At 46.2% G+C, this 16,318-nt stretch overlaps 1 protein-coding gene across 12 annotated transcripts in view; it reads left to right on the forward strand.

Annotated features, from left to right (window-relative positions):
- Positions 1–16,318, forward strand: part of DENND2B (DENN domain containing 2B) — a 266,149-nt gene that overhangs the window by 194,914 nt on the left and 54,917 nt on the right. For 10 of the 12 annotated variants that reach the window (XR_011969347.1, XM_072619488.1, XM_072619491.1 and 7 more), the window contains 3 exons: positions 11,461–12,696; positions 13,873–13,932; positions 14,616–14,752. Coding sequence is in view for 11 of the 12 variants with exons in the window: in XM_072619488.1 (XP_072475589.1) it covers positions 11,461–12,696; positions 13,873–13,932; positions 14,616–14,752 (1,433 nt within the window). In the remaining variant the exon portion in view is untranslated. The remainder of the gene's footprint in view (positions 1–11,460; positions 12,697–13,872; positions 13,933–14,615; positions 14,753–16,318) is intronic. The other 2 variants (XM_072619486.1, XM_072619484.1) reach the window with 1 other exon arrangement.

The raw sequence follows: 16,318 nt of genomic DNA on the forward strand, positions 1-16,318 counted from the left end.
TTTAAATTTGTTAAAGTTAAATGAGCTTTAGGGAATGGCAAAGTTAAATGAATTTTAAAATGTGGGAGCCCTGCTCATGTTTGGAGACAGTAGTGAATGGGCCAGTGCAAAGGAGAGATCAAAGACTGGGGAAAATCTGCTGGATTGAAGGGATAAGAAGGGTGGGTCTTGGGAATGTGAAGAGATCACCTGCTTTATCAAGAATGAAGTAAAGGAAGGGATAATGGGAGATGATCTCAAGGGAGGTTGAGATGTAAGGGGAGGGAGTGGAGGAAGTTCTGGGGGGTGTGACCCCTGTTTTTCTCAGTCAAGTATGAGGAGTGACATGCTAAGAGATGAGGAAGATGTGGGGGTGGTATGGAAGGTTGGAAGAGAGAAATTTGGAACAGCCGCTGTGAAGAGTAAAAAGATTGGCTTTATAGCAATGAAGGACCAGCTAAAGATTGAATAACTCTTAAAGGCTCTTATTATCTCTCCCCTAGTCTATTGCCATAGCCTAATCTCCTTCCCTCTAGTCCTACCTGCCCCCATCCTTAAAATCCAGAGTAATAGATCCAAAATTGATCTTAGATGGAGATCATCTAGTACAATTGCTTCATTTTCCTGGTGAAGATGCTGAGGTCCTGAAGGACTGTGGACTTGTCTAAGGCTAAGAGGTAGTGGCAAAGCCAGGCTCGAACCCAGATCTCCTGACTCCCAGTCACATGTTCTTTCCACCACGCCATGTATTTCACCATGCCAAATGAATCTTCCTAAGACACAAGTATGGTATTGTACTGTCACTCTTCTGCTCAGAAATCCTTGTAGTTCTTGCCTTTAAGGTCCTTCAGGCCTCAGCCCAACCTACCATTCTAGGCTGATCTTGTCCTACACATGCTGTACATTTGATTGTGATTCACCAGGTAATGTTATACTTTACCAATTCTGGTTGTTTCCCTTGTCCAGGAACCTCCCCCCACCTCCACTGTGCCTCAATGAAATCCATTCAGACACAGCTTAAATGCCACTTTCTCCTGGACCCTGAACATTGAACCTGCCTCCCTTTATTGGCCTATAACACTTGGTTGGGAACATTCTTATGATACTTGTTAAATGCTTTATGTTAGAGGTATTTGGAAATGTTTTATCTTCCATACTTAGCTCTAAACTCATATAGAAAAAGGGGCCAGCCCTGTATCACTTTGGCCCACATAGCACCAAGTGCAGGGCTCTTGACAAATAGTGTGTACTAAAGGAAATGGAAAGACGGAAGAAAGAGGGGAAGAAGGGAGAGAGAAAAAGAAGGAATGAGGAAGACAATGGGACAGAGCAGGGAATGGAGGGGAAGAAGGAGAAATGAAGGAGGGAGAGAGGAAGGGGTAAAGGGAGAGAAGAGTATGGGCAATGAAGAGGAAGGGAGGGAGGGGAAAGAGGGTGAATCAAAAGGAGGAAGAGTTGACTGAAATGGGCAAGGCACCTGGACATAGGGATGAGAGTTTGCGTTTCCACTATGGTGACATCTCAGGCCCAGTTTTGGCCTGAGATTCTGGGTTCAGGGCTTCCCATTGAAACATGTATTCTGAATTCCTCTCCACCTCTATTTATACTAGTGGGTTGGGTCCCTAGAGGGTGGCTACTACATCTTCCCTCAGAGTCCTAGGGGTCTCTGTAGATCTAAGGAAGGACATTTTTCTAATATCACAGCTTAAAAACCCCTAGTGATAATGTTTTTATCAATCACCCAGACTTAATTAACTTTTAGGAAAGGGTATTTTCTTAAAATAACATAGTCCAAATTGGTAAAAAACATGCCCCTAAAAGTCTGTGACCCATTCTTCTACTAGGGTATATAGAGTCAAGGGGAAAGTGGGCTCCACCTTAGAGCACATGGCAAAGCGGGCTTTCCCTGGAGTCTCCAAGCTATTTCCCCTTGGCTTGGTGTAGCTTCCTGCTGGATTCTTTGTAGTGTGTGTCCAGTTTGTCCCTGGCCCGTGATGCACAGACCTATGAAAAGTCTCAATCTTTAGACCTTCCAAAGTTTACAGGTTCTCTGTTGGTCAAGGGAGGCAGAGGAGACAGAGATTCTCCTCTTTCTTCCTATTTCCTCCCCATCCCAGTTGTTACCTTTCAGGGTCTTAGCTATAAAGAGCTCTTAAGTGCGAACTAGCCTTCTGGTTTTATATATCCCCTACACCTTGTAGCTTAGTCTTCTCAGCTAATCCCATTGTGCCCCCTGTCTGTCTCATTCTTTCATCCAAGGTTTTCTCTCCTTATGGGGGCAGCTTTGTGGTAGAGCACCAGTGCAGGAGTCAGGAGAACCTGAGTTTAAATCCCACCTCAGACACTCGACACTCACTAGCTGGGTGACCTTGGGCAAGTCACTTAACCCCAATTGCCTCATCCTGGGTCATCTCCAGTCATCCTGATGAATATCTGGTCACTGGATTCAGATGGCTCTGGAGAAGAAGTGAGGCTGGTGGCCTGCACAGCCCTCCCTTGCTCAAAACAACGTCAAGTGCAAGTCATGTCATTATTTCTCTGATGGCGTGGTCTTCTTCGGCAACTAAGGATGAACGCACACATCTCTCCTTATGAATTGTTCAGGGACTTTTTTGTGCCTAATGCCCTTGATTGATCGTTTGATTATCTAGTGGTGTTCTCACCTGGTTAAAGGTAGTTAGTTACTTTAACACTGGGGAGATTGATTGAGCCCATAGAGTTGTCTAGGCCTTGCTTACACCTAGTCATTATATCTGATTGGTTCTATCAAGGGATCTTGAGTGACCCCTCCACTCCCCTCTGCCCCCTTACACCCTCCTGGAAAGGGAGGGGATACAGTTGTAGCAGGAGTGGAGTTGAGCACTTCCTATGGAGTTGGGAATGCTGTATGGGCCTTTCAGGGACATGCCTGAAACAGCAACTCCCAGGTGGTCCCTCAATCCCCAATGCAAGAGGAGGTCAGATGGAAAATAAAGGCTCCACCTTTTTCACCAGCTGTCCCTTAGAGGTGAGAGTAGGATGAGAAAACTTCCTCCTTGACCTCCTTATAGCCTTATAGGGCAGCTAGGTGGTACAGTGGATAGGGCACCAGTACAGGAGTCAGGAAGACTTGAGTTCAAATATGGCCTCAGACACTTGACACTCACTAGCTGTGTGACCTTGGGTAAGTCACTTAACCCCAGTTGCCTCATTCTGGATCATCTCCAGTCATCCTGATGAATATCTGGTCACCGGATTCAGATGGCTGTGGAGGAGATGTGAGGCTGGTGACCTGCACAGCCCTCCCTCACTCAAAACAAAGTCAGGTACAAGTCATGTCATTATTTCTCTGATGGCATTTTCTTCTTTGTCAGTGAAGGATGAACACACACACACATACTTGAGACACATGAGAAATTGACTGAACATTGAGCCAGGAAGATAGACTGTGTGTGTGGGTGTTCATCCTTCATTGCTGAAGAAGACCATGCCAATGTCCAGTCAATTTCTCAACTCCAGGAGGATCAAGGAGGGTTTGCCATTTCACACATGCCCTTTAGCCAGGAGATAGATCATGGACCTTTTGGTGTCCCTAGGACTTCTGAGATCTGTGGCTAAGAGTAGAAAATAATTCATGAGACTGGAGGCCTTACTTAATTCCACCAGAGTGGCCTGAGGGGCTCCTCAAGAGTACAACAGGAAGATTCCCCCAATGGCTCTCCTCAAAGATCTGCCTAGAACTCATTTCCCCCATGAAGCCTTTTTAGCGTAACCAGTTACTTCCTTACCACAAACTTGCCAGCCCCTCTTTCTAATCACAACAATTCTAGTTCTAGCTAGAATTGTGTTGGAGATTGTTTTTGTGTTGTGTATGTGTGCCTTCTGTCCCCTTTTAGACCATCAGCACCCCCAAAAACAAGGACTCAGGCAGGTTCATTTCTGGATGGATGTTGCTTCTTGGTATGTTGGTTCAATAAGGACAGGAGTGTCCAGTCTGTGGTTCTGACCCACTGTGGATCAGAGTCACAGGTTGGACTCCTGCCCTTACTAGTTTGGAAAGACAAACTCAAGGCAACTCAGCAGAAATAAATTCACTACCCACCTTCGCTCACAACTGAATTCCCCACAGACTTGAGCCAGCCTGGCCACATTCTTTCCTCTTTGCCCTTGTTTGCTTTCTCCCGGATGTAGTTGGCACATGTGGCCTTGTAGCCCTGGGGCCTGGGCCAGGCAGGATTGACAGTTTTTTTGTTCAGCAGACGCTAGCTAGTTTGGGGCAGAAGCTGAGTAAGTTTGTACCAGTGGGGATTGAACTTCTAGCTGGAATCTCTAACCTTCCAAGTGGAGAGGAGGGAACCAGCAGGGGAGACTTTAAGGTCAATGGTTAATGCCCAGGTAAAGCCAATGTACGGGAATGCCTTGACATGGTGGTGATGATGGGGAGAATCCAGGGTGGCACCAAACCCAAGGGAGATGCCCAAGAAGCCCTTTGTTCAGAAACAGCCAACCCTATGTAAGTGAAATTCCAACTGCTTTCTCATCCAGGTATTAAAGGTAGCCTCCCCAGTGGAAAAGTCCCTGGCTGTGTTTGCCAGTAAATGGTGCATCCCCTGCCGAGAATTCATTGTCTGGGTGTGTTATGTGAGAATCTACTGTGTCACTAACTTAGGAGCTGGGTCATGTTCTCAAGGGGATCAGTACCATTGGGAGTGCATGCATTTGTCACTCCATCTTATTCTTTATCTCGCTGCATCAATGTCTCTGTGTTGCAGTTTTTTTTATTTCTTTCCACCTCTTTTGCTCCTTCCCTCTCTAGCCTAACCTCATATTTTCTCAGCCTCTCTCTTTCTTTCTTTGTTTCTGTTTCTCTCTCTTTCTCTTTCTTTCTCTGTCTCTCTTTCTCTCTCTCTCCCTCTCCCCCTCTCTTTCTCTCTCTTTCTCTCTCTTTCTCTCTCTCTTTCTCTCTTTCTTTCTCTCTCTCCCTCTCTCCCTCTCTTTCTCTATCTTTCTCTCTCTCTCTTTCTCTCTCTCTCTCTCTCTCTCTCTCTCTCTCTCTCCCTCCCTCCCTCCCTCCCTCCCTCTCTCTCTCTCTGTCTGCCTGACTTTTTTGCTCTCCTTCCCATTATCCCTTTCTTGTCTCCCTTTGTCACATCCCTCTCCTCCGTCTTCATCTTTGGTCTTTCTTGGCCATTCCCTCTCTGTCCCCTTCCCCTTTGGTTCCCTGTGTCTTCTGACTGATTGTTTCTCTCCTTCCCTCTCCTCTGACTTGACCACAAGGTCATATTGACATCATAGAAAAACACAAATAGAAAGCCGGTTATCTGCTTCATGGATATCTTTCCCCATGAACCACTCCCACAACCCCCTCCCCCCACCCCAAATCAGACATCTCTGAGCCTGTGGGGCTTGCTGTTTGCCAGGGGTCAGGTCAAAGCCCAGCCAAGTTCTCCTGTGGGATCTAGGCTATCCCAGTCTCTGAGCATGATGGATATTATTCAATACCTGTTGACTTTTTACTAGCTGAGCTAGAGTTTCTCTTCCTGGGTGACAAAAAACAGTCTAAATGTTTGTGTTGGCAAAATGATTGCAGTGACTTCGTAGCTGTACCCAGCTTGGGCAGATTGGCAGCTCCTTCCCATGGACAGGACCAGCAAAGGAAAGTGCATTCATAGTGCCTGCCTCCAGCCTCTCTCCTCCACTCCCTTGAAAGAGAAGGAAGGACAGAGTTGGACAAAGACTGGGGGGAAACTAATGTATGTACATTCTCTAGTAGCCTATTCCAAGCTGACCTAATGAAAATTTTATACTTTAAAACCCCAAATCAGGTTGGAAGGAAGCCCCTCAATTTCTGATTCCTTGTCATCACAAAAAGAGCTGCTATAAATATTTTTGTGTGTGTATGTGTGTATATATATATATATATATATATATCATCTTTCTTTGATCTCTATCCTATCAAAAGCTTATAGTGAAGCAAGAATTCCTTTTGAAATGTTCCTAACAAGTGGTCAGCAAGCCCCTTTTTGAACATGACCTACTATTGGTCTTGTCTCACTTTGAACTACTCTAAATTGTTAGAAAGTTCTTTGTTGAAACAACCTTTAAAACAAAAGGGCAGCCCCTTGATTTCCCTCTTTGAAACTTGGTTCCTAGTTCTGCACAGAGGAGCTGGGAAAAGCAAGTGTAATCCCTCTTCTTTGGGATAGTCTTTCAACTATTTGTCTCATGCTAAATCTTTTCTTTCTCAAGGCTAAACACTTCCAATTCCTTCAGAGATCTTTATGTGGCATGAACCCTGAAGCCTTTCACCATCCTGACGGCCTTCCTCTGGACTCTCTGGAGCTTGATTCTACAATATGGTGCTCAGAATTGAACCCAATAGTTCAGATAGGGTCCAGAGTAGAATATAATGGGACTGTCACCTCCCTAGTCCTAGAAGCTATGTCTTTCTTAATGCATCTGAGATGGCTTTAGCTTTCTTTGATCTTCCATATATATTGTTTTCTTAAATTAAATTTTATTTTCTTCTGTTCAGTGAAAATCTGCTTTCTTTACCTCCCACTAATTGAGAAAGAAAGGAAAGTAAAACCCTTGTCAAAAACATGTAATAAGTAAAACAAATTACATGTAATTTGTCAAATGTTATAAGTACATGTAATAAGTAAAACAAATCCTCTCATTTCGCTGTGTCCAAAATAAAATATCTCAGCCTGCACCTTTAGCCTGTCTCCTTTCTTATCGGGTGGAGGTAGCATGTTTCTACATGAGTCCTAAGAAATTATCAGTTGGTCATTGCCTTGATCAGTGTTCCTAAGTCTTTCAAAGTTGTTTGTCTTTATGACATTTTTGTATAAATCCTTCTGTTCATTTCACTTTGCATCAGTTCATTTAAGTCTTACCAGGTTTCTCTGAAACCATCCTGCTCATCATTTCTTATACCACAGTACTTATCCCATCACAATCATATACTACAACTTGTTCAACCATTCCCCAGTTGATGGGCAGCATCTCAATCTCTGATTCCTTGCCACCACAAAAAGAACTGCTATAAATGTTTTTGTATATGTGGGTCCTTTACATCTTTCTTCGATCTCTTTAAAGATTACTATTAGATCTATACTCCTAGCAGTGATGTTGCTGAGTCAAAGAATATTCGCTGTATCATATTGTTGCTTCATGTTGAGTTTGCAGTCCACTAAAACCCACTGTTCCTCAGCTTTGCTTCCCCCACCTTGTAGTTGTCATATTGAGTTTTTGAACCCAAATATAAGACTTTGCATTTATCTTTATTGAATTTCATCTTGATTAGGTGTTGTCTAATGTTCTAGCCTATCAAGATATTCTCTCTCTGGGTTTCATGAGATCAACCCCATGCTTGACCACATTTCTTATCATGCTTTTCATGTGTTTCTCTGGCTTCTTGTCCAAGTCAGACAGTTCTTCTTCCCTGAGGCATTCTCCTTCCTTCTGAGGGTCTTGTATACCCCCACCATATTCAGAGATGTGTTGTTGCCACCAGCTCTTTCCCAATTCCTTCTCAATGTTTAGGGTCCCCCCAGTTCTCCTGGGGCACCAGGAGAACCAACCGTTTCTCTTCAAATCTAATGGAGGTAAGATAAAATAAAAAGCTTTACCAAGCTTTTACCTAGCTTTATAGGTATATAAGGATAGAAGAAATTGCAGGGGTATGGTGAAAAGAATCATGTAATTGTTAGTTCCCAACTCTGGATCTGACCCAGCCTGACTCGGTGGAGTCCAGCACTACACTTTTAAGCTACGCTTTCTACATATCTTGTGGGAGTATTAAGTTTAGAACAAATCTTGGTTTACCTGAAAACCATGAGTGATTAGGGATAAGGATACTAATCCCTCTTCTGAAGGATCTTTTTACAGATCAAAGATTGTATACAGGGGGAATTTAATACACAAAAGTGAAGGGCCATTTCTTTATAGGGATAATCCCCTTTTCCCCCTTAGAACACCTCTGAGCTTTTTTTTTAAAAGTGCTTTATAGTAACTAAGAGATAAAATAAGATGGCTTACAGAATGAAGATATAATGCTGGGAAATCTCATCCTAAGACATTTCTGGCCAAGTTACAGAGGCTGGCACTGGTTCCTGTTACCATCTTAACCACTATATATGGCCAGCCTCCATATTTCCTTCAAAGATGTAACCATTCCCACCACTGCCTAAATGTAGCGTTTAGTGATAGGATCAGCGTTTTAGATCTGGAAGAGACCACATAGACATATAGAAGGACCATCTACACAAACTCCTCATTCTACATATGAAGAAGTTAGGAGGTAACAGATACTTTTAGTTCTGCACTCAGGCGTAAATCTGGAAATACTGACACCAGTTGAGTCCAGTTCAGCATGTTCTACCTGCCCCTTTCAAACATGTCCCACCTGTCTTGTTCTGATTTAATTTTTTGTAATCCTCATCTGTATTTCTGGAGCCACCATCTAGAGCAGGGGTTGACAAACAATGGCCTGAGGGCCAAATCCAGGCCTCTGTTTGCTTTTGTATGGTTTGAGAGTTAAGAATAGATCATGCCCTACAGTAAAATTTTATTTTTGTATCCCTAGTGCTTAGCACAATGCCTGGCACATAGTAGTCACTTAGAAAATGTTTATTGATTGATTAGATGTTTTAAAATTATGAAAATCATTCTTAGTTCCAGACTTTGCTGACCTCGGATCTCTAGAGTAAAAGTCTCAGTACGCTTACTCTTGTTTGAGAGAATCGTAGACCTAAGAAAAGGTCACCAGGTCCAGTCCCCAACCTCCAAACAGTAGAATGCTGAAACCATCCAAGACCCTAACAACATATAATGCCACCACCAGGATTACATGCATGCATTACGGATCTGATAGGTTTCCCTGGTCCTCGAGCAGCTGCATGAGCTGCCTGGGGATTAGGCCGTGGGATAGGCCAGAAAGAAGTAGAATAAAAGAGTAGACTTGGAAGCCAAGAATGCATCTGAACTGCAGGGGGAGAGGCTAGGGAGGAATGGCCAAGTGAGGCCAGTGGTTTCCTTTGGGAGGCATGCCTAGTTAGAGAGGTGTATTTTGTGGAGTCTACAAAAGGAGGAGGCTGACGAGGGACCCCATTCTGATCTGAAGAGGGATGTTGGAAGAATAGATCTGTCTTTTCATCTCCATCCTCCACAGAGGAGAGAAACTGAGTTAAATGTCAGCATTTTAAATGTCAGGACTTTGGGAAGAATTTTTGACCATCTGGCTCTAATTCTGCACTGGGTCAGGCTATTAAGGGAAGTTTATAATCATCCTTCCAGGAAAAACTGAGGAATCAGACATCTATTATAAGGGAGGGTTCTTTGGGGGTGGGGGTTGGGGGGTAGTTATGGTTAAGTGAGGGTAGTTTTAAAAGAAAAGAACATCAATAAAGGGTTTTGGGTATTTTTTTTTTAATCAGATAGGTAGTTCTGCCTCTCAGATATCTTGGCCTTTGTATGGAGTCTGGGGGCTAGACTTGATGACCTTCTCTTGGGTCTATGGTTCTCTCAAACAAGTAGGAGGAGATTGTGACCTTTATGTGCTCTAGATGGTGATTTCAGAAAGCATCTGCTACTCAATAAAAATAATAATAGCTAGCATTTATTATATTACTGATTTTTAGCAAGCCTCTTTAATATTTACCTATATTGTGTAAGCACCTTAAAGGCAAAGACTGACTTTTTGCCTTTATGTCCCAGTTCCATAACATAGGAGGTGCGTAATAAATGTTTGTTGAATTTATTGAATCTCCTCTCTTCTCTTTATTGACATCTCCTAGAGGAGCTTTGGGCCAAGGCGTGTGTGTGTGTGTGTGTGTGTGTGTGTGTGTGTGTGTGTGTGTGTATGTATGCGTGTGTGTGGGGGGCGGCAGTCCTTGTTGACTGGGGCAGCTTTTCTTAAAATAAAGAGTTAAAGCCCATTGGTTTCCTGTTGTTTGGGGGCAGCCAGGGGCTGTGACCCCAAAGAGGGAATGTAGACCAAGCTCTGAGTCACTCATGCACGGATTCTCTCTGTGTAAGCAGGCAGTAGTATAGCAACCTGACCCACTGCTGCCCTTCTGCTCGGCCACACAGTCCCAGTCAGGGGCGGCAGGGATGATTGACTAGTAGGGTATGGCTGGGGCTTTCTGGTCAGGAGTACTGTAGTACCATCTCACCTTGACCAATGTTGGGAGCGTTTTGGAAGGAAGCTGCCTGTGAGCAGCCATGGTCTGATTGTGCGTCTCCTAGAGGAACAAGCTTAATGAGAGGTGATCTGTCTTCTCTCCATTAACATACTCTTTTGGTTAGGCCTAGCTCACCTCCATTCTGGGCTCCTTCCTGCCTCCTTAGCTCTGTGATGGAGAGCTTGGTGCAGTTTAGGCTGATGTAATGAACTGCATGTTGAGGGAAACCAAACCTCAAGAATATCTAATCTACCACCACCCTCATTTTATAGCTGGGCGAACCGAGGTTTCTACTTCCTCTGTAATGATACACCCAGGAACAGGTGCTCATTCATTGGATGAATGAATGGATAAATGAATGAATGAAGTTTCTAAGGGAATCTATCTATAGAGATCCAAAGTTAGACCCAGGCCAACATACTCCTGGGAAATGAGCAGAGAAAAGAAACTCTTTGGCTTGGAAGCTGTGTTCTTGGGACTGTTGACTTTCTGGCAGATGTTTTTATTTTTAAACAGTGAACCCCTGGTGCAACTTTCCCTAGATAGAAGTTTATTTTGGTGTTTTTTTGGGGGCGGGGAGTGGGAGAGGAATCTTAGGTGTAGTTGGGAATTGAATGAGACTGCAGTTTATCTAGTCCAGTGGCCTCTTTTTGTACCAGGCAGCCGAGGTTCAGAGAGGCTCAGGCCATGGTCACACAGGTAATAAGGAACCGAAGTGGGATCTGAACCAGGGTCTTGTGACTACAAACCCAGTGTTCTTTCCATCATACTCCACTGTAATGGCAGAAATGTTAAACTCTGAGTTGCTAGTTTTGTTGTTAAGTTATTTCAGTCTTATCCAACTCTCTGTGACCCCATTTGGGGTTTTCTTGGCAGTGATACTAGAGCAGTTTTGCATTTCCTTCTGCAGCTCATTTTACAGATGAGGAAACTGAGGCCAACAGGGTGAAGTGACTTGCCCAGAGTCACACAGCTAGTAAGTGCCTGAGGCTGGATTTGAACTCAAATCTGACCAGCTCCAGGCCTGGCATTCTATCTGTTGTATCACTTAGCTTAGTCACCAGCAAACCCAGCCTCAATAAATTCCTTTTACAATTCTTTCTATGTTGACAGTGATCTGTGAGTGTTTCCCCTAAGTAGGGAGTCATGGAAAGCCAACACCTGGGCAAAGGTCCTTTGGCTACCAAGGGTCAGTGGCCAAATTTGAGCCCTTTTTCCTGCCTGGCTCCTAGTCTAGTGGTCTGTGGACTGTGTGGTACTGTCTTTGGAGCTGAGCTGGTTAGTAAATCTCACCGTTTTTTCTCTTTGCTCTCAGGTCTCAGTCGGTTTCTCCACCTCCAGTCCTCTCTCCACCAAGAAGCCCGGCTTACCCACTCAGCCACAGCGAAAACTCAGCCAGCAGCTCCCCTCCTGGCCCTGGCTCTCAGCTCCTCCTCAAGGACTGGAACCCGCAGGCCACCTCGCCTGCCAGTCCCCCTGAGCTGCCCCGGGACAGTCGACCTTCTAGTCACCACGTCAAGGCCGCCAGCATCGGCTGCTTGGACAATAGACTCTCAGCGTGCAAGGGAGAGGACCAGAAGGAGCATCTCCAGGGGGAGGCCCAGAATGGGGACGAGGTAGCTGGCCGCCCACCCCTCGCCCACAGCACGCCATCCCTGGGTCCATCGGCCTGCCTGCGGAGCATCCCGCGGGGCCGCGCTGGCACCCGCAGCCTGGGTATCCGGGAGAAGATCTCAGCATGGGAAGGCCGCCGAGAGGCCTCGCCCAGAATGAATGTTTTTGGAGAGAAGAGAGAGGGCCCAAAGGGCGACCGGGCAGCCAGTGAGGGTTGCCCCAGCGTGCTACCCTCCCCATGCAGCTCAGACAAGACCTTTGACTTCAAGGGCCTCCGGAGGATGAGCAGGACCTTCTCAGAGTGCTCCTATCCTGAGACAGAGGAGGAAGGGGAGTCGCTCCCGGACCGGGACTCCTGCCACCGGCTGGAGAAACGGCCAAGCCGCAGCGATTCCAATGCCTTCCTTAAGGGCCATGGCCGCAAGGAGAGCTCGGCGGTGCTGAGCCGCATCCAGAAGATTGAGCAGGCCCTGAAGGAGCAGCCTGGCCGGGGGCTGCCCCAGCTCCCCAGCAGCTGCTACAGTGTGGACCGAGGCAGGAGGAAGACTGCCACCCTGGGCACCCTGGGCACCTTGGAGGAATCGGCAGGGAGCCCCAGTGGCAGTGGCCGTGGAGCGGGTGCTCTTGGGATGGGGGGTGAGGCAGGCCCACCCCCAGAGAGTGAGGGCAGTGGTCTCAGCAACCTGGAGCCACCGCAAAGCAGTCCCACCCCCAAGGGGCTCCTCGAGACCCCCCCTGACCTAGACGTGAACCCTGTCCCTAAACCTAAACGCACCTTTGAGTATGAGGCGGATAAAACCCCCAAGAGTAAGCCAAGCAATGGTCTACCTCCTTCTCCCACACCTGCTGCTCCCCCGCCTCTGCCCTCCACCCCGGCCCCTCCGGTCACCAGGAGACTCAAGAAAGACTCCCGCTTTCACCGCAAGTCCCAGAGCAGGTAACATAAGCTCTGCCCATGCGCTGTACCAGGCTTGGCAGCTGCTTTTGTAATTGTCATGGTAGTTTTTTTTTTTTTAAGGCAGAAGATAAACAGACAACTTGGTGGTTGGTAAAGAACCAGATGTTTCTCTCTTTCCTGAGCATTCTGATGAGGGCTAAATAAAGGCCCCCTTTTTAAAAGATGTGGTAAAGAGTGCTAGACTTGAGGGCTGAGGTGTCCTGGGTTCAAATCATGACTGCTGTTTCCTGTTATCTCAGGCAAGTAATGTCACCTCTCTGGCCTCAGGACCTCCTCCCTTATAAAATGAGGGAGTTGGACTAGGTGATCAGAGGGCCTTTCTAGTTTCAATGAGTCTGTGTTAGGCTTGTTTTGGAAGTCTCAGTCTCTGTTCATGATCCCTATGGCGGAAGCCTTAGTCTCTGGGTCAGCCTTGTGTTGCAGTCAGATCAGCCTTTTCCATGGGCACAAATAGCCTTTGCCTGTGAAACTACAAATCTCTTATTTACTAATTCCTTAGATTCCACTTTGAGAGATTCATTCTTTTGAGGAAGGCTCCTTTTTTAAAAAATGTGGCTCCCTCCTATGCGGGGTCACCCCCATGATAAGCCTAATACTGGTATGAATGAAGATATTGATGTGGTTCCTTCCTTTACAGAGGCGGGGGGAGGGTCTCATGGGATCACTGGATCTGTGGGGAGGATGGGAAAGACTGTGAAGAATGTGGGAAATGCCAAAAGCCAATTTTACTGGCTTCAGTTTTATTGAAGAGTGGGTCTGTCTGCTGAACAGGTTAGGCTCATAGCATCCCCAGAATTGCCTTCTCTGAGGCCCAACTTTGGTTCTTTCTTCTTCCCTGCTCCCCTGGCTCTGGGCCTGCAGAGGTATAAACGAGATGTCAGGAAGTGAAACCAGCAAGATAGGAACAGTCACACGTGGGCGCCTTTCTCCCCAGAGTCTTCTGAAGACTGGTCATCACTTGTCTTCTTCTTCTAATTCCTTGCCCCCTAGGCCTCCACTATCATGCTTTACTTTTGGGGGGAAAGGTCTTCATCCCAACCGTCTCTGTCCCCCTGTCAGCCCCAGTTTCAACCTCGTAACCCTATTCTGTAACACAAGGCCTTTGAAAATGGAAGGGAGACCACCTCTTACAAACTTTTTTTGTATTTTTTTTAGTGAAAGAGGACAGAAATCCCAGAGGGTTGTCAAGGACCGGTGGTCCCTAATATATAAAAGGTTTGGTGATGATAGTAATAATATAGGGTTTTGTTTAGTCCTATATTGTCTATACAAGGCTTCCCTGACAACAATCCTGGGAGGTGGGAAGAGGGGATGGGATGCCCTCCCTTCTGCCTGACCTCTCATGACCAGTCCTGTGCCCTAGTGTGGGGCCTTTTCTGACCTGGTGTGAGAATGATAAAATATTCATCATTAAAGTACCTACTACTACAGTGTGACTGTGAAAGCCTTTGTCTAGCCCTAGGAGTTTGGTATCTAGCCTTAAACTCCCTTCTAACAACATGGTGATGATAAGAGATGGCCCCTACTTTCATGGACATCACCTTTTTTCAGTTGAGTGCTTAATGTCTGAGCAACAGTTATTTCTCTGAATTTATATCATGTCCAGGCCCTCCCATCTCTACCCCTTTAAATGTTTAAGTTGTGGTCTCTAAGACCTTTTCTTGAGAAAATGTGACCCTTTAGGGGATCCAGGGACAAAGAGGTCATTTTCTCTTTTATTTGGGGAATGGGAGGTGGGCTTTGTTTCTTCTTTGCAATTGTTTGATAAGTTTCCATTTTTAAATGGGTTCTGGTCATAGCTGCTATATGTATTCTCCATAGAGTAGACTTGGGACCCCCCTCCCTTCCCCTCTCACCCCCTCCTAAAACTGAATGACTCTTGTTCTTGGAATCCACAGAAAATCTTTCGAGTTTGAGGACGCATCCAGTCTCCAGTCCCTGTACCCCTCCTCCCCCACCGAGAACGGTACTGAGAACCAGCACAAATCTGGATCCAAGAGCACTTTAGAAGAGAATGCCTATGAGGACATTGTGGGTGAGGCCCCAGAGGAGCTGAGGGCTCAGGCTGAGCGGAGGGGAGGCCTTCAGCAAGGGAAACGAGGGGGAGAGGGCATCGGAACATGATCCAAGCCGCCCAAGTTCTTTTTATTAATGTTCATGCAGATTCTGGATCCCAGCTCCTTCAGCTGAGACCCAGAATGAAGTCATTCCATCTGTAAAGAAAACCTGTGTAGGAGAGAAAACAGACTCAGGTTTAGAGAGTAGGGGTTTTCAAGAGGGGAAAGGGGGCTCCAGAGACCCCTCCCATGCTCTTGCTCCTCAGAGGGATGTGGGGAGGGAGGGAAGGGTTCACCTTTCCACACAAGTAGGGAGCTGGCTGGGTGGGGCAGCTGGCAGGAAGGAGGCCAAGTTTCTGGGAACTGAAACCCAGGTGTCAGGAGGCCCCTCCTTACCCTCTGAAAGGTGACTTGCTCCTCTAATTTCCTGGTGCTCCCTTGACAATCCCACATCTACCTTTCCCTTGGGTTGTCATAGTAGGAGGCCTAGTGGGCTGAAGGGATCATGCATTTATTAAGCTCCTACTATGTGCCAGGCATTGTACTAACTTGTGTGGGCCTGTTATATGAAAGGGGCAGTATGTGATAGCCTTTTGGATGGATAGGATGCAGTGTTAAGGAGGCCTGTGACAAGGAGCGCCACTTTTCAGGGGTAGACTGGAGCACTGGATACATGACAAGGGGGCTTTCGTGAGTGCCTATGGCCTTCTCAACTCTGATTATGTCTCCCCTGGTGGGGAGGGGGCATAGCTGTGTTATTCCTTTTCCTGACCCTATTCAGATGAAGCCTGGAGGAGTCCTAGGCAGATCCCTAGGCTCAAAGAATTCTGCATCTATATTCCTCACTCCCCCAGTGTGTGTGACTTTAGGTGGTCCTGAGTACCCTGGATTCCCCTTTTCTCATTTGTGGAGTTAGGGGGCTAGACAGTAGGTCAGCAGTGTGATATGACCATCTCAGAAGGTACCACCATTTTAACCAGCATTAAGAGAATCATGGCATGCAGTATTGGGTGCAAGAGAAGAGAGTGAAGGAAACAGCCATCTATTGTGGACCTACTATGTACCAGGCATTGTGCTAACCACTTGACAGATAATATCCCATTTGATCCTCACAGCTGCCCTGGGGGATGGGTGCTATCCTTGTCCTCATTTTACAGTTGGGGAAACTGAGGCAAAGTGAGATTTGTTTGGTTTTTTTTACGTGCATTTTCCCCCAGTAGTCCAGTATGGCTGCAGCACTGATTTCTTGAAAAGAAACATTACAGAATAGCCTAGGAAGGGTAGGATCATACAGTATCATGAAGGATGTAGAATGCTAATCAGAGGAGTTCAAACTTGATTGAGTAGGTAATAGAGACCTTTAGAGATTACTGACTGGAGGAATCAAGTCAACAGATCTCTGCTTTAGGGAGATTAGCCTGGTGGTTGAATGGAGACAGAAAGACCTATTGTAATAGGCCCTTGAGGGTAATACCGAGGGCCTGTCCTAGGGTGGGAGTAAGGAGAAAGGGACATCAGGGAGGGACTGTGGTTTACATTTGTAC

The sequence above is a fragment of the Notamacropus eugenii genome, chromosome 6 (assembly GCF_028372415.1).
Source record: "Notamacropus eugenii isolate mMacEug1 chromosome 6, mMacEug1.pri_v2, whole genome shotgun sequence".
Classification (NCBI taxonomy): Eukaryota; Metazoa; Chordata; class Mammalia; order Diprotodontia; family Macropodidae; genus Notamacropus; species Notamacropus eugenii.